This window comes from Dendrobates tinctorius, unplaced genomic scaffold, assembly GCF_039654945.1.
Source record: "Dendrobates tinctorius isolate UK_male_01 unplaced genomic scaffold, ASM3965494v1 ptg000058l, whole genome shotgun sequence".
Taxonomy (NCBI): Eukaryota; Metazoa; Chordata; class Amphibia; order Anura; family Dendrobatidae; genus Dendrobates; species Dendrobates tinctorius.
In genome coordinates this window covers 20,608,734-20,630,983 of record NW_027361726.1, presented here as the reverse complement: position 1 = coordinate 20,630,983, position 22,250 = coordinate 20,608,734, and the positions used below count along the sequence as shown (strand labels likewise).

General features: G+C 44.3%; 2 protein-coding genes across 5 annotated transcripts in view; one reads left to right on the top strand and one right to left on the bottom strand.

Annotated features, from left to right (window-relative positions):
• ASB2 (ankyrin repeat and SOCS box containing 2) overlaps window positions 1-22,250 on the bottom strand; it is a 92,091-nt gene that overhangs the window by 25,878 nt on the left and 43,963 nt on the right. For 3 of the 4 annotated variants that reach the window (XM_073578093.1, XM_073578092.1, XM_073578094.1), the window contains 4 exons: window positions 10,554-10,812; window positions 6,700-6,810; window positions 2,028-2,194; window positions 284-439 (listed from right to left, as the gene is read on the bottom strand). In XM_073578093.1, coding sequence (XP_073434194.1) covers window positions 284-439; window positions 2,028-2,194; window positions 6,700-6,810; window positions 10,554-10,810 — 691 coding nt within the window. In that variant the 5' untranslated portion in view covers window positions 10,811-10,812. Of the gene's footprint in view, window positions 1-283; window positions 440-2,027; window positions 2,195-6,699; window positions 6,811-10,553; window positions 10,813-16,066; window positions 16,313-22,250 lie in introns of those variants that run through there. The other variant, XM_073578095.1, reaches the window with a different exon arrangement.
• CCDC197 (coiled-coil domain containing 197) overlaps window positions 1-22,250 on the top strand; it is a 91,647-nt gene that overhangs the window by 25,743 nt on the left and 43,654 nt on the right. The gene's annotated exons all lie outside the window — the stretch shown is intronic.

Sequence of the window (22,250 nt, the reverse complement as noted above, 5' to 3'; positions counted from 1 at the left end):
TGTGTGATACTATGTGCTGAGCTGTGTATCTAATCCTATCCTGTGTGATACTGTCTGCTGAGCCGTGTATCTAATCCTCTCGTGAGTAATATACTGTCTGCTGAGCCATGTATCTAATCCTATCCTGTGTGATACTGTCTGCTGAGCCGTTTATCTAATCCTATCCTGTGTGATACTGACTGCTGAGCCATGTATCTAATCCAGTGTGATACTGTCTGCTGCTCCGAGTATCTAATCCTGTGTTATACAGTCTCTCGGTGGAGGTATATACACGGGGTGTTACCTTTATACAGGGGTGTTTCTCTGTTCTTGTTCACAATATCTGGCTCGGCTCCGGATTGCAGCAGGAACTGCATACAGTCCAGGTGTCCCTGTACGGCCGCGATACACAGCGCCGTCTCCTCCTGCAGCGTCCGCTGGTCGATCGTTGTTGGATGCGCTGCACGAAGCACAAACCACTCACTACAGGCAGAGAATTTGTGCCATGTGCTCGGCCAGGACAGACTCCATGATCGGCCTCAATGTTCCCAGCGCTGCCCCTTATTTCTCCTCTCCCCGCCATTACTGTCGGCAGACACAGAACTCACGGCAGCGTCACTGTCCCTTCTCTGGACAATTATTCTTCCCAATGTTCCAAACAGTCTGAGGGGCTTCAGAGAAAATAATTCTACCCCGTCCTCTGCAGTTATTTTCTTTGATGAAGCCCCAACATCGAGAAGAATGATTGTCTGCAGAAGAGACGGTTTCGCTGCCATGAGCCCTGTGTCTGCTGACAATAAAGCCTCCTGAGACCACTCATGTGGGGCTTCTCATCCATGGAGGGGTATCACTCAATATTACACCTATGACCGTGAATAGAGAATGGGATCTAAACCTCCTCCAAGAACAACTTCTCCCATCATGCAAGACAATGTGGTGATTATGCTTTTTGCCCCATGATGGAGGCCAGGTCAAAAAAGCAAAAGTGACAATTAGGCGAGATTTTGTGTCCAAGGCTGGAAACTCCCCAGATATCATCCCAGTGAGAACCTGTGGACAATCCCCCAAAAGCCTCAAACAAAACCCCAGAAATTGTGATAACTCCAAGCTCTGATGAGATAAGAGAATCTGCCCAGAAGCCGATATCCAGCCGCCGGGGCAATGAGGGGCAGGAGTCTGGGCAATGAGGGGCAGGAGTCTGGGGACTAAGGGGCTGGAGTCTGGGGACTAAGGGGCTGGAGTCTGGGGACTAAGGGGCAGGAGTCTGGGGACTAAGGGGCAGGAGTCTGGGGAATAAGGGGCAGCGCTGGGAATATTGAGGCGTCACAGAAACTTCATGGATTTGTCAATAAAATGTAACAACTTGTGGAATGTTTATAATTGACAGTTAACCATAGTAACAGCGACTAAAGGAGCAAAAAACACAAAAAACGTAAAGCGCGAAAAACCAAAATGTGTGTCAGTCTCAGAACTATTGGCCACAACTGAAAGTGACAGGCAGCTATATAGTGACAGTCACACATACAGTGACGGGCGGCCATATAAGTGAAATCTATATTTGCACTGACAACTTATATACAGTCATGTATACAGTGCAGCAACAGGCGGCCAGTGACATGTGAAAGAATACAGACACAGGCAGCCATATATACAGTGACTGGCAGCCATATATACAGTGACAGCCACATAAATATAGACACAGGCAGCCATATATGTACAGGAACAGCCAGCCATACAAGAGAATACACCTATATATACACTGCAGTGACTGGTGGCCTTGTATACAGTGATGGGAGGCTATATATAGTCATGAACGGCCATATATGCAGTGACAGGCAGCCATATATACAGTCACGGACGGCCATATATACAGTCACGGACAGCCATATATACAGTTACAGGCAGACATATATACAGTCACGGACGGCCATATATACAGTTACAGGCAGACATATATACAGTCACGGACGGCCATATATGCAGTTACAGGCAGACATATATACAGTGACGGACATGTTTTGTTCATACATTTAATTGAAGCCTCAAACCTTTAAGAAGCAGCTTCAGACATGGCAGGGAGCCGTAAAACGCCGCCTCGTGCATCGGCAGCCAGCCATCTTTGCTGGCCTCGCACAGTCTCTTCCCGGATTTGATGATGTTATTCAGCGCCGCCTCGTCTCCGCTTTTGATCATCTCCTCGATGGGGTCCAGTTCTCTGTGAGAGAAAATAGGCAGATATTAGATTAGCGGAGATGTCGTCGGCCCCACAATCAGTTCCATCACCTCCTCCTAGCACCAGTGACTTGCCGTCATCATCCCAATAGTGGAAGGGGTGAGGGGTGCCATCCAGGCCTCTAGTAAAGCTGGTTGTTACCATGGAAACTAAGGTTACTGGTTGCTATGGGTGATTCTCGTCTGTCAGGACTAGTGCCAGGGAGCAGTGTTCCTCATGGTGACGCTCTGACCAGTTGCTATGGGCGACGTTCTGACCAGTTGCTATGGGAGACACGCTTTGTTTTCCTTTCAGAAGTTTTAAACCATTTCCTCTAAATTTGCCTTTGTTAATGTGTCAGGTGGGAAGACGCGGCCGCACAGCGATGGTAGTCATCATGGCAGGTAGGTCTGATGGGAGTTGTCCTCCGGTTTCCAGGAATCTGTATTCTAGTATCGGTGCATTGTGCTGACCAGTAAGGGGCAAAAGTGTGATCGCCATCCATCATACACATGCGATAATCCAGACATGCTGATAATCCAGAAATGCTGATAATCCGGCGTCATTCAGAATCACGATGCCGTAATTTTGCAGTATTATGCAATGCTCGGCCCATCTGCAGATTGTCACTGGAGCTATGCAGCCCCCCACACCGCCATCCCACGTCACAGGAGCACATATGTAACACGTTATGTACATGTAACGCTCGGGGCGGCCCTTGTGCTACTTGGAACAGCCGATCGGCAGCAAGTGTTCTCCTGGATGAATGGAGACTGTTTCAGCTGTCATGGCAGCTGCAAGGGGTCAGGAGGACCTTACAGGGAGAGGAGAGTGTGTAAACCCTGCAATGAGCAGCCCCCCATCACCTGCACGCCTGCTTATAGTTTTTTTCTCTGAACTGGGGGTCATTACAACGTTGTGCCATGTGGCCATCACTGACCGCTGAAGGGTCAGCTTCAGAAAACACAAGGGGTCGTGCATAGGAAATGGTGCAGCCTTGTGACTTCAGGGTTCTGTATCTATACAGTGGTGTTATCTTGGCTCTGTACGGCGGGATTATCCTTGTATTTTTTAGGGTGGTATTATCTATGCACGATATGGTTGTATTCTGTACACTGTATTATGACGTTATCTTTGCGTCGAATGGTGGTATTATCTGGCACTATATGGCGGTATTATCTAGCCCTGTATGGCGGTATTATCTGTCACTGTACATCTATATTATCTAGTCCTGTATGGCGGTATTATATGGTACTGTACGGCGGTATTATCTGACTCCGCACAGTAGTATTACCTAGTCCTGTACGGAGGTATTATCTGGCACTGAACATCGGTATTATCTTTGCATTTTTCAGGGAACTGTATGGTGGTGTCATCTATTTAACAAATGGTGTGTTATCTGGGCACTGTATGTCTGCATTCTGTGCACTGTTTTATGGCGTTAACTTTGCCTTGAATGGTGATATTTTCTGGTAATTATAGTAATGCGGTATTTCTAATCATGATGCTATTAGTTGGATACAGTTGGTCACTGTTGATCCCCTTATGATGCCACTGGTTGGTACTATAAGACGGTAGTATTTGGCTACAATATAGCATGGTAATTTCAGCACTATGTGATGGTAATAGTAGGGTAATATATCACACTGCTTTTAAGTACTGTATGATAGTTATTTTCAGAAACGAAATAGTACTGTATTTGTGTAGTGTTTGGTGGTAATCATTCAGACACCCATGTCGGTATTATGTGGTCCCTCCGATGGGTATATATTAGTATTATTTGCCACTGAATGGCGCTATTTGATGGGCTCTACATTTTGCAGACACCACATGGTGATATTAGTGGAAACGTTCTGTAGTTACGACCTTCACTGTATATGGCGGTATAATTTATTCATATCACAATAGTATTAAAGTCATCTGCGTGGTTCTGCTCTGTATGATGTTACATGGCAGCATCGTGGCATTATTCAGGCACAGCATATGATTTCACTGCTGTGATAGTAATAATGGAGCACAGACCGCAGCTCTATCCTGGGGGAGCCCCTCGTAATATTTCCCCCCAGGACTTCCCTGAATGGTGAATGACATTTGTACGGTGAGATGTCTGTAGCGTTATGTAATAGCTCCTATTTACCGCCCGCTGACGGAGCTAGGGTTCTTCCATCTCCTCCAGGTTATGAATCTCGTACCGTCGAGATCACGTTTGCACTTAACGTCAAAGAGCGGCTTGTCCAATCTCCCCGGGGTGGCTCATTGCCTGCGGGTGACCGCTATCTGCTTCCACTCATGTCACTGATTCCCCACCTGGGCCGAATATCGACCTGGGGACGCAGCGTGGGCGCCTATCGGGTACACTTTGCACTGGGTCGTACATTGTAGCCCCTTAGATCTGTAGCGCTGCTGATGACGTGATGGTCATACAAACAGCCGGAGTCACAATGTCGCACATCACTATGGGAAAGTTCAGTGCGGATCTGACATTAACGTGCTACAATGTATATAATGTACATGACACAGGAAGAGGCCACCCTGAAACCAGAGCCACAGGGGCCACTCTCGCCCCAGCACTCACAGATACATACTGAGACTTTTCCATGGGAATTACACTCCCAGAAGTCTAGGTATAGGAATAGCCAGGTCCACCCGCTCTTAGAAAGGGGTGTACTTACTTTTCAATGCAACTCCCTGTGTCCACATTTAGTGGATATTTAGTGTGTGCAAATGCAAAACTGGCTCTAGTAGATGCCCCCATTAACGGAAGTTTTTTTTTTGTTTTTTTTTTTTAAGATGACAGATGCTCTTTAAATAGATGCAACCTTTGTGAATAGCTGGTGTTTATCTGTGCTCCTCTTCACCAGTGACTCCAGCCCAGCTGCATTGCCTAATGGATTCTGTGGTAGTCCGAATTCTACTTACGATCTCATCAGAGATGATGGTTGCTGCTCTGTCGCTCCCCATGCTTTACCCTGCAGCTCTGCTTCTCAGGTTATGTGCAGGATATAACCCCCAAGCTCAGGCCGCAGTCAGAACACAGGGAGATTATCACATTACAGAACAATTATGAAATACAAGTGACTAAAAATCAGCGAGAAAAAGGTGTCACTTCTATTACATTATGAAATCATGTGTCTGAGTAACCAATCACATTGCAGCTTTCGTCACCCGGTCACTTACTATTGGCAGTAAACCATCTGAGCAGCCAATCAGAGCTTTTGGAGCAGACCAAAAACTTCAGACCTGACCTGACAAGAGAAGGGTGGCTCAGGGAATGGGTGCGCAGACAAAGACTGGTGCCTTTGGGGGGAAGACTAAGAAGGGTACCTTGGGGAGTGTCAACCAGACAGAAGAGGGGTGTCTGGCGCTGGTGGCCGCGGAGACAAATACATGTACCAGGCTAGGGTGAGTGTAGAGAGAGAGGGTTATCTGAGAGGGAGGCACACAGACAGAGAAATGTGTCTGATGGGGGTTCGTAGACAGAGGGAGGGTGGGTGCTGAGATGAATATGGGTGAGTGGGATGGGGCACAAAGACTAAAGACGGGTGCCTGTTGAGGCTGGGCGCGGAGACAAAGACGGGTGCCTGTCGATGCTGGGTGTAGAGACAAAAATTAGTGCCTGGCCAGGGTCAGTGTGGATACAAAGACAGGTGCCTGGCGAGGGTGGGCACAGTCAGAAAGGGTTGCATTGGGGTGTGGGAACACCAACAGAGACGGGTACCTAGATGTGGGAGGGGGGTGGGCAGGAAAAGATGGCTGCCTGGGGGGGATGGGTGCACAGACAAAGACGGGTGAGGGGAGATAAGAGCAGTCAGAGAAATGTCCCTGGAGGTACAGAAGTGGAACAGATTGCATCTGTCATCTCCATTATCTCACATGTGGGGCCACTGGGATGTAGTCTGGGAATCTCCTATCCATTAATATCGGTGAATTGGAATTGAACGCGTTCTCGTATTTCTGGTCACACACAGTTTTTTATGCAGATTTTGGTTAATAAACCTCACAAATAATCAGAATGGGAAAACGCCATTATTTTTCTGATGCAGTTTCCAAAAATACTAAAAGAACTAACATGAAATCCGTGGCAGAAACCTGCAGCTTTCCCGCCGTGCTCGTTCTCTGTGAGACAACAACCTAAGGGCTGAAATGCTGTGGATTTTCGGCGGCCAAAAGTCAACAGCAAATTTCCCCCATTGCAGTGTTAACAGTTGCATTTACACTTGGGGTATGTTCACACGTAGCAGATTTGTCGCAGATTTGCCACAGACTTTCCGCATGGAATCTGTACATGAGGATTTTGTTGCAGATTTTACCCTTTTCAATGCATTATATAACTCTGTGCCCATTATAATTTCTGTGCAGATATGTGTGAATAAGACACATTCTAATGGCACATTGTGCTATGGACGTTCTGCACGCAGATCTGCAGCGTGTGAATGTGCACTTACAATGAGAGCGTCACCCCCCATCACATCCATCCCCAGCCCCTACACACAATAGATGTCACTTACACAGGCTTGGTGCTGAGAAAATAACTCCCATCATATCTCTTCCTGAAGACCCCCGTCCTGGAGTCAGGGTCTGGGGTCTGCGCTGCGGTGGCGGCCGGGAGGGCCTGGGATCTGTGGCGACATGTGTGAAACAGTGAGAAATACTCGGAGTAGGAGAAGCAGATCATATCCCTGCACCTTGTGAGGAGAGGAGCAGAACCTCCCGCTGGCTGAATGGAAGCAGATGGTGCGGACCCTGCAATCAGCTGCTCCGAGACTTGATTATTTTTGGCCCTGGGAGGAAACGTCGGGGGATTTCAATGACCATATAAGACAACAATGGAATAAAACCGCACTCACACTCCTAGGATCCAGAGGTCCGAGGGTCGGGGTTCACCTCCAGCACATGTTACAGTACACCTCTGGGGTCCGCCATTCCCCTATCACCCCGATACACTGAGTCCTTCTCCATCCACACATCATACAAGATGACCCTGCTGGTCACATATTGGGGAACTCAACATTATATACATCACATCCCATTACCTTGCTTTTATTTATGAGATTTTTCCAGTTCTTTGGATGCAGTCTGCAGTCTAAAGCAAGGAGAATTTCTGGTTCACAAGGGTCATGTATCTAAGTACATTTGGAATCACTCTTCCCTTCCCCTCCTTTAGAGATACTGATGTGTGTATTATATAATATTTAATATTATCACATTTTTATAGCGCCATTTAATCCATGGTGCTTTACTATATATATATATATATATATATATATATATATATATATATATATATATATATATATATATACACATACACACACACACACACACACAGGGGTTGGACACAATAATGGAAAGACCTAACGTTTTGGCATCATAATCTTCGAACATGCAAACCGTAACATATGGTAATGTTTTGTAGTTGATTATTTGTGATATGTGATATGTGTATGTAAATTAACTGTTTGTTTTGCAAAATTGTAAGAACATTGATGAGAACCTGATACCAATGGCAGACCTCTCGGATTTTCAAAGAGGCCAAATTGTTGGAGCTCGTATGGCAGGCGCTAGTGTAACAGAAAGTGCCCGAATGCTTGGTGTGTCAAGAGGTACTGTCTCCAAAGTAATAGCTGCGTTTGAAAGAGAAGGAAAAACGTCCGCAGCAAAGGCCAGGTCCGGCCGAAAGTCGAAGTTGACTGAGACCGTCGGACTCTAAAGCGAATTGTGAGAGAGGATCACAAGACCACGGCTCCGAAAATCACTGCTGAGCTCAATGAACACCTACAGAACCCAGTTTCCACGAAAACTGTTCGTCGGGAGCTGCACAAATCTGGATTCCAGGGAAGAGCTGCAATTAGAAAACTGCTGCTCTCAATGACAAATGTTTCCAAGCGTTTAGAGTGGTGTAGAAACCTCCAGAATTGGTCCCTCGAGCAGTGGAAACATGTGATATTCTCAGACGAATCAGCGTTTAACCTATTTCCGACCTCCGGCCGAGTGTACGTTTGGAGGCAGCCAGAAGAAGCATTCCATCCAGACTGCCTTCTCCCAACCGTAAAACATGGTGGAGGTTCTGTGATGATCTGGGGTGCTATTTCATGGAGATCCGCCGGGCCAATGATATCCCTTCATGGAAGAATTAACAGCCGAGATTATTTAGGCATTTTGGGCGACCAAGTGCATCCTATGGTTCAAGCACTGTTCCCGGAGGGGAACGCCATCTTTCAGGGTGATAATGCACCAATTCATACAGCTAGCATCATTAAAGCATGGCACGAGGAACATTCTAATGAAGTTGAGCATCTCATCTGGCCCCCACAATCCCCAGACCTCAACATTATTGAGCATTTATGGTCGATTTTAGAGATTCAAGTTAGACGTCGATTTCCGCCGCCATCGTCGCTCAAAGAACTGGAGGGTGTTTTAACTGAAGAATGGGCTACAATTCCTTTGGAAACAATTCACACCTTGTATGAATCCATACCGCAGAGAATTGAGGCTGTAATCGCAGCAAAAGGTGGACCTACACCATATTAAACTAACCTTTGTTGATGTTTCCAGGTGTTTCCATTATTTTGTCCAACCCCTGTATATGTATGTATGTGTATATATATATATATATATATATATATATATATATATTTATTTATTAGAGGGGTGAGGTTTTATCCAGTGATGAGCAAACGTGCTCGAGTGTTATCCGACTGTCTTTGGTGTGTTCTAATCCCCGAGCACGTTTTGTGCCTATCCAACATCCGTGAAATATGCAGCCGCGTAGATTCAAACATCTTTTTCGGGCATGCCAAAGTCACTCAGATAGCACCCGAGCATGCTCAGATAACACCTCACCCGAGCGTGTTCACTCATCACTAGCTATATGAACATAGCCATTACCAGCACAAAAAACACCATGCTTTACACTGCAGGCCAGGTTTGTTTCATCGTCTTATTATCGGAGGTCAGGTGTGATCACGGGTGTGAATGGTCATATGGCGGAAAGAAAATGAAGTGTCACACATGTAAGACTTAGCTACATCAGTTAGTGTCACAACAATAGGTTTAGATACACCAGTTAGTGATACATATAATAATCTTAGATACAATGGTTAGTATCACACACACAATAGGACTAGATACAACAGTTAGTATCACATACAACGTGCTTCGATACCCCAGATAGAATCACATATTAACAGCTGTATCTAAATCCATAATATCACTCTTTGAAGGCTTAAATACAACAGATAGTATCACAAACAATAGGCTTAGATACACCAGTTAGTGTCACACATGAGAGGTTTAGGTACATGGTTTAGATACAGCTGTGTCCGTAATGCCTGACCTGAATATTGGATATTTCATCCTGCAATAATCTAATAAAATCTCATATCTGTGGACACGGAGTGCAGCCTCTGGACACTGAGCGCAGCCTCCGGACACACGGCGCGGACCCCGGTCACATAACGTGGAACCCGGACAAGCGGTGCAGACTTCGGACACGCGGTGTGGACTCTGGACACATGGTGCGGATCCCTGGAACATCGGCCTGATATCAGGGGTGAGGGGAGGCTGGAGAATATGTAATAAGTCATCTTCTTAAAATAGGGCAAAGACCCTGCGGCCCCTCGCTCGTGGTGCAACGGTTTTATGTCACCAGGTGAAGGACCCCCCGAGCAGCTGAGGGTGGGACGGAGGCACCATCTGATCAGTCTGCCATTATTTTGTACACCGCTTTCTCTGGGATTCGCCGTGGTTTTTGCCGCACATTTATTTATAAGTGAAACGTGTAGAATAATTGTTTCACCTGTAAATAACCTGTGTCCGAACGCCGCCTGGTGGAAACGTAGCGCGATCTCTGCTTCCTGTCATTGGATGGCTGCCATTTTCAGAGGCTAAACCACTGGGTCTTCGTTGTGTTTCCACAGCTGCGGGATTGTTACAATGTATTAGTGTTGGTGAGAACCAGCAGCCTGGTCCTGTTATATGGAGGTCTTTGTGGATGTACATGGACCCCTGTACCCTGGGGTCATATGGGGCGGTAGAGAGGCACGGGGAGGCTCCGTGTATACAGAGGAAACTTTCCATTGCTGGTAGGGGAGAATATCTCTGTGTATACGGCTCCTGATGAAACGTGCCCGAGTTCGGCAACTGCACATATATACACTGTGACAAGCCCAGCGGCTGTGTGAACGGGACCCTGCACCCTGGCAACATCAGACTGACCCCAACATGTGACAACTCATCTAAGAGGCAGAAATGAGCTCAGCTCAGTTGTCGCTTCCCTTCCCCCACTACTTATTAGATTTACCCAGCAGGGGGCGACAATGGGCTCTGGAGAAAGTCCTTCTATTGGGGAGCTGTGTCTCACCTGTTGCTGGGCTCTGGGGGTCGATGAGAGGGTCTGACAGCCCAGCTTGGAGCAGCAGGGGTCTCGGCACTGATGCTGCTACACTGACGTTGCTTTTGGTGGTGCTGGCCGGTCGTCTGGTCGGTACTGCTGTCTGCCAGGCTCTGCTCGATGGCCATCTGGATCAGCTCTTCTTCACTCAGGCTGCTGTACAGGCTGTATTCCTCCGAGCCCAAGGTGCGCTGCGCTGGCCTTGAAGGGGAAACCTGCGTCGCCATATCTAAGAAAAAAAAAGTGGGAGAGAAAATTCAGGAAAGCACAATAATAATAATAATTTTATTTCTATAGTGCCAACATATTACGCAGCACTTTACATTATAGAGGGGACTTGTAAAGACAATAGACATTACATCATAGCATACCAATAAACACATAGATCAAAACAGATACCAAGAAGAATGAGGGCCCTGCTCGCAAGCTTACAATCTATGAGGGAAAAGGGGAGACGCGAAAGATGGATGATAACAATTGCTTTTATTGTTTTTATGGTTTGGACCTTCCCTAGTGTAAGAATCGGGTGTTCCTATTGCTGCATGAACCAGTTAACAGTCTAAATATGTAACAGTACAGACACAGAGGGCTATTAAATGCAAAAAGCATGTGAGAACATGATGCGAGAAACCTGGTTATGGTAAAAAATTTAGAAATGTGCCACACAGGGATATTTACGTTAATGCGTTGAGGCGATAGGCCAGTCTGAACAAATGAGTTTTTAAGGCACACTTAAAACTGTGGGGTTTGGGGAGTAATCGTACTAGCCTGGGTAGTGCATTCCAAAGAATCGGCGCAGCACGTGAAAAGTCTTGGAGACGGGAGTGGGAGGTTCTGATTAATAAGGATGTTAAACACAGGTCATTAGCAGAACGGAGGGCACGGGTAGGGTGGTGCTGAGCCTTGGAGGGCTTTGTGGGTGAGGGTAATAAGTTTATACTAAATTCTGGAGTGGATGGGTAGCCAGTGTAAGGACTGGCACAAGGTAGAGGCATCAGTATAACGATTGGTGAGGAATATGATCCTGGCTGCTGCATTTAGGACAGATTGGAGAGGGGAGAGTTTGTAAAGAGGGAGACAGATTAGTAGAGAGTTACAATAGTCCAGACGAGAATGAATAAGAGAAACAGTAAGAGTTTTTGCAGAGTCAAAAGTAAGAAAGGGTCGAATTCTAGAAATGTTTTTGAGGTGCAGATAACAAGATAACAATCTCACACCATACACTGTGATTTCAGGTAGTTGCATCATAAAGCAAGACAGCACAGAGTATTTCAGGAGAGCTCACAATTGGGTGAGTGATGTCTAAGAGACGAGTATTTCAGGAGACCATTGTGCTTCTTGTAGAGGTCAGTGGTTTGTCCAATCATGTGATCTCGTTAGTGCGGTCAAGCCTGCCCATGATGTAAGTAGTAGTCACTGATGAGTATGATGCGGTACTGATCTTCGGTAACTTTACTGTCAGAGCAGAGGACCATGGAGAATCAAAACGTTATAATCCTCAATGTTAGAAGCCCTCACCCCAGAGGACAGGAGATGTCACTCATTGTTGCCCCCCATGCAGGCATGGCCCCTGTGCATATATAGGGCATCTGCAGTCCAATAAGGCGCTTGTGACAGGAGCTGCCTGCTGTTCTGGAGGTGGAAATGCCCCGATTGCACCAATGGTTTGTCCGCCCTGCACTCAGGCTATGTGCAGCTTTCATTGTAGCGCAAGGACCTCTGTATCTGACGTGTAGTGACAGGACGGTCACTAGGAGGCACTGTGGGACATCTCCCCTAAACCTCCAAAATAAGACTTGGAAACAACATTGGCTAGAAAATGAAAAGTTCCAAAAACTTCACGAAACTGTACAGAACACATATGGATATGGCCGAAGTGCTAGTGATGTCACTTGGCATGTATATGATGTCATCACGCAGTATAGGACTATGGCCACAGGTGGACTGAGCTGAGAGGCTATTAACGAGAGCACTCTGGCAGGAGGGAGCACTCTTGGGTGCATTCTGGGTGGCACTAAAAATGGGGCACTCTGGTTAAAATATGCATAGGTTGCTCTGCTCGTACTGATCATAGGGGCATCCAGGCTGGTACTAGATCCTTGGCACTCTAGTTTGGCTCACTATGACATTGCTATTTTCATGGCTATTCTGACTAACGCTATTAACAAAGAATAGTATTACCAACGAGTCACTCTGGCTGGCACTTTTACTGCTCACTCTAGGCCGGCACATTTACAGGGCACTCTAGCTAGTACTATTCCCGAGCTCTCTAGCTGGCAGTTTTCCCAGGCACTCAAGCTGGCACTTTTCCTGGGCACTCTAGCTGGCACTTTTCCCGGGCACTCTGGCTAGTACTATTCCCGGGCACTCTAGCTAGCACTTTTCCCATGCACTCTGGCTAGTACTATTCCCGAGCTCTCTAGCTGGCAGATTTCCCGGGCACTCTAGCTGGCACTTTTCTCCGGCACTCTAGCTGGCACTTTTCCTGGGCACTCTAGCTGGCACGTTTCACGGGCACTCTAGCTGGCACGTTTCACGGGCACTCTAGCTGGCACGTTTCACGGGCACTCTAGCTGGCACGTTTCACGGGCACTCTAGCTGGCACTATTTATGGGAGCATCCTTGCTATCATTAAGCATGGCAGACTCTAGTTAATAATATCCGTTGGCTGGTGGCACTGATCATGGGCTTCTAGCAGCCACTTATAGGGGCATTCTGACCTGCAATATCCGCTATCTCTCAGAAAACTCTCTTCTCGACCCTCTCCAATCCGGTTTCCGCTCTTTACATTCTACTGAAACTGCCCTCACTAAAGTCTCTAATGATCTACTAACAGCTAAATCAAATGGTCATTACTCCATGCTAATTCTCTTGGATCTCTCTGCAGCATTCGACACTGTGGATCATCAGCTCCTCCTCACTATGCTCCGTTCCATTGGCCTCAAGGACACCGTTCTCTCCTAGTTCTCCTCCTATCTCTCTGACCGCTCCTTCACTGTATCTTTTGCCGGTTCCTCCTCCTCTCACCTTCCCCTTACTGTTGGGGTTCCTCAAGGATCGGTTCTAGGCCCCCTCCTCTTCTCTTTGTATACTGCCCCTATTGGTCAAACAATCAGTAGATTTGGTTTCCAGTACCATCTCTATGCTGACGACACCCAATTATACGCTTCTTCTCCTGACATCACGCCAGCCTTTCTAGAAAACACCGGCGATTGTCTAAACGCTGTGTCTAACATCATGTCCTCACTACATCTGAAACTGAACCTGTCAAAGACTGAACTCCTTGTGTTTCCTCCCTCTACTAATGTACCTATACCCGACATTGCCATTTCCGTGTGTGGTTCTACTATTACTCCCCAGCAACATGCCCGCTGTCTTGGGGTCATACTTGACTCCGAGCTTTCCTTTGCCCCCCACATTCGATCACTGGCTCGCTCTTGTCATCTGCACCTCAAAAACATCTCTAGAATTCAACGTTTTCTTACTTTTGACTCTGCAAAAACTCTTACTGTTTCTCTTATTCATTCTCGTCTCGACTATTGTAACTCCATTCTAATCGGTCTCTCTCTTACCAAACTCGCCCCCCTCCAATCTGTCTTGAATGCAGCTGCCAGGATAATATTCCTCGCCAATCGTTACACCGATGCCTCTACCCTGTGCCAGTCATTACACTGGCTACCCATCCACTCCAGAATCCAGTACAAACTTATTACCCTCACCCACAAAGCCCTCCATGGCTCAGCACCACCCTACATCTCCTCCCTTGTTTCAGTATACCATCCTACCCGCGCCCTCCGTTCTGCTGATGACCTGAGGTTAGCATCCTCAATAATCAGAACCTCCCACTCCCGACTTCAAGACTATACACGTGCTGCGCCAATTCTTTGGAATGCACTTCCCAGGTCAATACAATTAGTCCCCAATCCCCACAATGTTAAGCGTGCCCTGAAAACGCATTTATTCAGACTGGCCTATCGCCTCAACACATTAACCTAATCTATCCCTGTGTGGCACAGCCAAAAGTTTTACCATAACCAGGTTCCCCGCATCATGTTCCCACATGCTTTATGCATCCATTAGTCCTCTGTGTCTGTACTGTTACACACTTAACATTATGGCTGGTCCATACAATCAGGGCAACTGTTACCACCCACCTTTCGTGTCTCCCCTTTTTTCCTCATAGATTGTAAGTTTGCGAGCAGGGCCCTCATTCCTCTTGGTATCTGTGATGATCTATGTGTTTATTGTTATGCTGTAATGTCTATTGTCTGTACAAGACGCCTCCGAAATGTAAAGTGCTGCGGAATATGTCGGCGCTATAGAAATAACATTTATTATTATTAATACACATTGGGGCACTTAAGCATATAGCTATGGAGCACTATTGGTTACACAAATAATGTGGGAATTACATATGGTATTATACTTGGAGTCACGATAGCTGGCACCGTAACTGGGGGCACTGGTTGGCATTAGTCATAAGGGTACTGTTATTGGGTCACAATAACTGATGGAAAATTCAAGCACTTATTCAGCCCTGCTAATTCACCCGCCATCACACAATTCTGGTGAATCACCACTTGCTGACACTAAGGATGCAGAATGTCCATTTGCAGGTGCCAGTTCCTGTCCTTGATTATCAGGTTAGTCCTGGCACAGTAAGCTGTTTCTGGAGCTTTGCAGAGGTCAGATAATTTTATATCTCAGCATCATGATTTCCAATGTGCCGCTCTCTCCACATAGACAGCCCCTCCGTCCCATCTGTTTCACAGGATGCCCCAATCAATCATGTATCAGCCTGTCATCTGGAGGAAACACTTGTCAAGTATCAGCACATTAATCTGAACCTGGCACAACATAAGCATCGCCTACTGATCCTCACCTCATCATACCAAAATTTACACATATACAGCACTACAATGGCATAAGTGTATATATTGTAATGCTATAGCTAAAGCAATTGTGCACCCCGCACATATTGGAAAATGGAGTATCCTCTCCTTCCCAAATCTTGTTTATAAGGGCTGTTATCCAGCCTATCTTTTCCGGAGTAGCAAAACAATCAGTTCTGTAGTTCCAGCTTTATGTTCATGAACCAGGAGGCTCAGGATGAATAAAACTATAAGTCTTCCCTAAACGGAAGATTGCTGCAGTGCATGTTACTATGGGAACACCCAGACAATAGAACATAGATGATTATGTTGCGACTTTGCATAAATTGACACCACTGTGTAGAGAAATTAATATCAATTATACCATTTAAATGAAGGCTATACAATCCAGATAAGTTTTATAAAGCCTATAATTGCTCAGAAATATGCAAAACAACACTGAGCACCCACAATTATCAATGGGAAGTGGACTTCTGCGTTGCTATAGGTTTCAGGATTGATACATTCTATTAGTAAATACCACATTGTTATGTGTTACCTGTTACACATGGTAGATATGTAACAATGTTTCAATATTCATCCATGCATTACCTTAATATGTTGAAAATTCACAAGAAGAACCCTGAATGTAGGGTTCACAAACTTCCCCTGCAGTGCACCCCTCCAGATCCCTCTGCTGCAGGTCTTCTGTGTGAACCTGTGTCTGGAAGTTTCAGTGTATTTCTGGAGCAGCACATGATCAGAAGTGACAAGCCATTACTCAGCCCTACAGCTCAGGTTTCCAGAGTGGTGATTACAGGACCCATCTCCACTTGTTACATCAGTCTGCAGAGTGAAGCCCCTGGGCATGAGCTCCCCAGACTGGCACAGGGGCTAAACCTGCAATTGCATCACTGTTTTTCTGCCCTGAGAAGGAGCCCATATATGGAGAAGTTACTGGAAGAGAAGAACTAATAACTCTGTGTATTCCCCAAATCCAGGAACCTGGGGGAGATGTCATCACTGAAAAGACAAATCTAAGAGAACTTCACCCCATACCCAATGATAGATAAATCACTGGAAATAAGAAATCAGTGCACAAGATCAGAGGAGGAAACTACAATGTATAATTGCCCCAACGCAAACCCCAAGTCACAGATTTATCACCCAGCAGTTAGGCTGGGTTCAGATTGCGTTAAGGGGGTGCGTTTAATGCATTGGTTACATAGCGGCATTAACGCACCCATAGACTGCTATAGACTAGCGCATTGCTAACGCATGTCATAATTGGCATGTGCTAGCGATGTGCTGTCATTCTGTGACGGACCCCCGATGCGGTCTGCAGCGTCCGAGGGTCCATCACTGCTAGCGTAGATGAAGCATCTGCGCAAGCGGGATCGCATAACGCGATCCAAAAAAGGCAGTTGCGCTAGCGCAGTCCGTTTAACGCATACGTTGATCAGACAGCACTAACGCAATCTGAACCTGGCCTAAAGGTAGGCAGTATTATAGTATTTATATTCTTGTACATAGAGGTAGTATTATAGTAGTTATAGTCTTGTACAAAAGGGCAGTATTATAGTAGTTATATTCTTATATATACATAGGGAGCAGTATTATAGTAGTTATATTCTTGTACATAGGGGACAGTATTATAGTAGTTATATTCTTGTACATAGGGGGCAGTATTATAGTAGTTATATTCTTGTACATAGGGGACAGTATTATAGTAGTTATATTCTTGTACAAAGGGGCAGTATTATAGTAGTTATATTCTTGTACATAGGAGCAGTATATAGTAGTTATATTCTTGTACATAGCAGCAGTATTATAGTAGTTATATTCTTGTACATAAGGAACAGTATTATAGTAGCTATATTCTTGTACATAGGGGCAGTATTATAGTAGTTATAATCTTGTACATGGGGCAGTATTATAGTAGTTATATTCTTGTACATAGGGGCAGTAATATAGTAGTTATATTTTTTTACATAGAGGTATTATAGTAGTTATATTCTTGTACAAAGGGGCAGTATTATAGTAGTTATATTCTTGTACATAGGAGCAGCATTATAGTAGTTATATTCTTGTACATAGGGAGCAGTATAATAGTAGTTATATTCTTGTACATAGGGGCAGTAATATAGTAGTTATATTTTTGTACATAGAGGTAGTATTTTAGTAGTTATATTCTTGTACAAAGGGGCAGTATTATAGTAGTTATATTCTTGTACATAGGAGCAGCATTATAGTAGTTATATTCTTTTACATAGGGGGCAGTATTATAGTATTTACATTCCTGTACATAGAGGTAGTATTATAGTAGTTATAGTCTTGTACAAAAGGGCAGTATTATAGTAGTTATATTCTTGTACATAGAGGTAGTATTATAGTAGTTATATTCTTGTACATAGGGGATAGTATTATAGTAGTTACAGTGGGGAAAAAAAGTATTTAGTCAGTCAGCAATAGTGCAAGTTCCACCACTTAAAAAGATGAGAGGCGTCTGTAATTTACATCATAGGTAGACCTCAACTATGGGAGACAAACTGAGAAAAAAAAAATCCAGAAAATCACATTGTCTGTTTTTTTTTCATTTTATTTGCATATTATGGTGGAAAATAAGTATTTGGTCAGAAACAAGCAATCAAGATTTCTGGCTCTCACAGACCTGTAACTTCTTCTTTAAGAGTCTCCTCTTTCCTCCACTCATTACCTGTAGTAATGGCACCTGTTTAAACTTGTTATCAGTATAAAAAGACACCTGTGCACACCCTCAAACAGTCTGACTCCAAACTCCACTATGGTGAAGACCAAAGAGCTGTCAAAGGACACCAGGAACAAAATTGTAGCCCTGCACCAGGCTGGGAAGACTGAATCTGCAATAGCCAACCAGCTTGGAGTGAAGAAATCAACTGTGGGAGCAATAATTAGAAAATGGAAGACATACAAGACCACTGATAATCTCCCTCGATCTGGTGCTCCACGCAAAATCCCACCCCGTGGGGTCAGAATGATCACAAGAACGGTGAGCAAAAATCCCAGAACCACGCGGGGGGACCTAGTGAATGAACTGCAGAGAGCTGGGACCAATGTAACAAGGCCTACCATAAGTAACACACTACGCCACCATGGACTCAGATACTGCAGTGCCAGACGTGTCCCACTGCTTAAGCCTGTACATGTCCGGGCCCGTCTGAAGTTTGCTAGAGAGCATTTGGATGATCCAGAGGAGTTTTGGGAGAATGTCCTATGGTCTGATGAAACCAAACTGGAACTGTTTGGTAGAAACACAACTTGTCGTGTTTGGAGGAAAAAGAATACTGAGTTGCATCCATCAAACACCATACCTACTGTAAAGCATGGTGGTGGAAACATCATGCTTTGGGGCTGTTTCTCTGCAAAGGGGCCAGGACGACTGATCCGGGTACATGAAAGAATGAATGGGGCCATGTATCGTGAGATGTTGAGTGCAAACCTCCTTCCATCAGCAAGGGCATTGAAGATGAAACGTGGCTGGGTCTTTCAACATGACAATGATCCAAAGCACACCGCCAGGGCAACGAAGGAGTGGCTTCGTAAGAAGCATTTCAAGGTCCTGGAGTGGCCTAGCCAGTCTCCAGATCTCAACCCTATAGAAAACCTTTGGAGGGAGTTGAAAGTCCGTGTTGCCAAGCGAAAAGCCAAAAACATCACTGCTCTAGAGGAGATCTGCATGGAGGAATGGGCCAACATACCAACAACAGTGTGTGGCAACCTTGTGAAGACTTACAGACAACGTTTGACCTCTGTCATTGCCAACAAAGGATATATCACAAAGTATTGAGATGAAATTTTGTTTCTGACCAAATACTTATTTTCCACCATAATATGCAAATAAAATGAAAAAAAAAACAGACAATGTGATTTTCTGGATTTTTTTTTCTCAGTTTGTCTCCCATAGTTGAGGTCTACCTATGAAGTAAATTACAGACGCCTCTCATCTTTTTAAGTGGTGGAACTTGCACTATTGCTGACTGACTAAATACTTTTTTTCCCCACTGTATATTCTTGTACATAGGGAACAGTATTATAGTACTGGTAGTTATATTCTTGTACATAGGGGGCAGTATTATAGTAGTTATATTCTTGTACATGGGGCAGTATTATAGTAGTTATATTCTTGTACATAGGGGACAGTATTATAGTAGTTATATTCTTGTACAAAGGGGCAGTATTATAGTAGTTATATTATTGTACATAGAGGCAGTAATATAGTAGTTATATTCTTGTACATGGGGCAGTATTATAGTAGATATATTCTTCTACATAGGGGGCAGTATTATAGTAGTTATATTCTTGTACATAGGAGCAGTATTATAGTAGTTATATTCTTGTACATAGGGGCAGTATGGGAGAAATGCAAAGTACTACATCTGGGCAATAAAAATGAAAAAAGCATATACAGAATGGGAGGAATAGGGCTAAGCAACAGCACATGTGAAAAAGACTTGGGTATACTAATAGATCACAGACTGAATATGAGTCAACAGTGTGATGCAGCAGCAAAAAAGGCAAATGCAATTCTAGGATGTATTAACAGAAGCATAAAGTCTAGATCACGTGAAGTCATTATTTCCCTCTACTCCTCTTTGGTCAGACCTCATCTGGAATATGGTGTCCAGTTTTGGGCACCACATTTTAAAAAAGACATCAACAAACTGGAGCAAGTTCAGAAAAGAGCGACCAGAATGGTGACCGGTCTGCAAACCATGTCTTATGAGGAAAGGTTGCAGGATTTGGGAATGTTTAGTTTGCAAAAGAGAAGACTGAGAGGAGACTTAATAGCTGTCTACAAATATCTAAAGGGCTGTCACATTGTTGAATGATCAACTTTATTCTCATTTGCACAAGGAAAGACTAGAAGCAATGGGATGAAACTGAATGGGAGGAGACACAGATTAGATATTAGAAAAAACTTTTTGACAGTTAGAGTGATCAATGAGTGGAACAAGCTGCCACGGGAAGTGGTGAGTTCTCCTTCAATGGAAGCCTTCAAACAGAGGCTGGACAGACATCTGATTGGGATGATTTAGCGAATCCTGCTTTGAGCAGGGGGTTGAACCAGATGGCCCAGGAGGTCCCATCCAACTCTACGATTATATGATTCTATATTCTTGTACATAGAGGTAGTATTATAGGAGTTATATTGTTGTACAAAGGGGCAGTATTATAGTAGTTATATTCTTGTACATAGGGGCAGTATTATAGTAGTTATATTCTTGTACATAGGGGCAGTATTATAGTAGTTATATTCTTGTACATAGGGAGCAGTATTATAGTAGTTATATTATTGTACATAGGAGCAGTATTATAGTAGTTATATTCTTGTATATAGAGGCAGTATTATATAGTAGTTATATTCTTGTACATAGGAGCAGTATTATAATAGTTATATTATTGTACATAGGGGCAGTATTATAGTAGTTATATTCTTGTACATAGGGGCAGTATTATAGTAGTTATATTCTTGTACATAGGGGGCAGAATTATAGTATTTATATTCTTGTACATAGAGGTAGTATTAGAATAGTTATATTCTTGTACATAGAAGCAGTATTATAGTAGTTATATTCTTGTACATAGGGGCAGTATTATAGTAGTTGTATTATTGTACATAGAGGTAGTATTATAGTAGTTATATTCTTGTACATAGAGGTAGTATTATAGTAGTTATATTCTTGTATATAGAGCCAGTATTATAGTAGTTATATTCTTGTACATAGGGGCAGTATTATAGTAGTTATATTCTTGTACATAGAAGCAGCATTATAGTAGTTATATTCTTGTACATAGGGGGCAGTATTATAGTAGTTATATTCTAGTAAATAGGGGCAGTATTATCATAGTTATATTCTTGTACCTAGGAGGCAGTATAAAAGTAGTTGTATTCTTGTACATAGGAGCAGTATTATCGTAGTTATATTCTTGTACATAGGGGGCAGTATTATAGTAGTTATATTCTAGTACATAGGAGCAGTATTATAGTAGTTATATTCTTGTACAAAGGGGCAGTATTATAGTAGTTATATTCTTGTACATAGGAGCAGTATTATAGTAGTTATTGTGATGGTGTGATATGTTATGTGGATGTCATTTTTTGTATATTCCTATTTTTAACAATTCCAGTTATTTTCATAGTGTTTTTCTTATAACATTGTAAGTCTACAGCCTCACTGTATCTGTCTCTTGATGACCCCCTGTAGTGCATTAATCGATAAGGCCCTTTGTTCTCTTCTGGGAGGCAACTTGTTTGACTACCCCTGGACAAGGAAGGGGGTGGGGGAAGAACGGCAGATGGACAAGTCAGTTCCGGTAGAGACAAGATGGTGAAAAGGCTGCATTTCAGAGAGAAGGACCCATTTTTATCCTCTGGTGCTAGAGTGTTTTGGAATCTCGTTTCCCTGGACATTTTATCCTGATACTGGACTGCATTCTTATTCTGGACTATCTTATCCTTTGTGTGGTGGACTGAATATGGACCTTTTCGTATTTTTGCCTGAATAAAGGTCTTGGAATTGTTCACTCTTCGCTTGCTCTGTTGATTGTGTGATACCAGAGTAGGACCCCGTCACAACTGGTGGCAGCAGTGGGATCAACAGAGCGTCACCCAATGGAGAACCACCCACAGAGTGAGTACAGAAATTGGACTGTATGCAGTTTACAGGAGAGAGCCAGAGATCTGGGCCTGAACTACCAGGGACTGAGTAAAGAGGCCTTAATCGATCTACTGGTGGGCGCTAGCCTGGCCACCTCC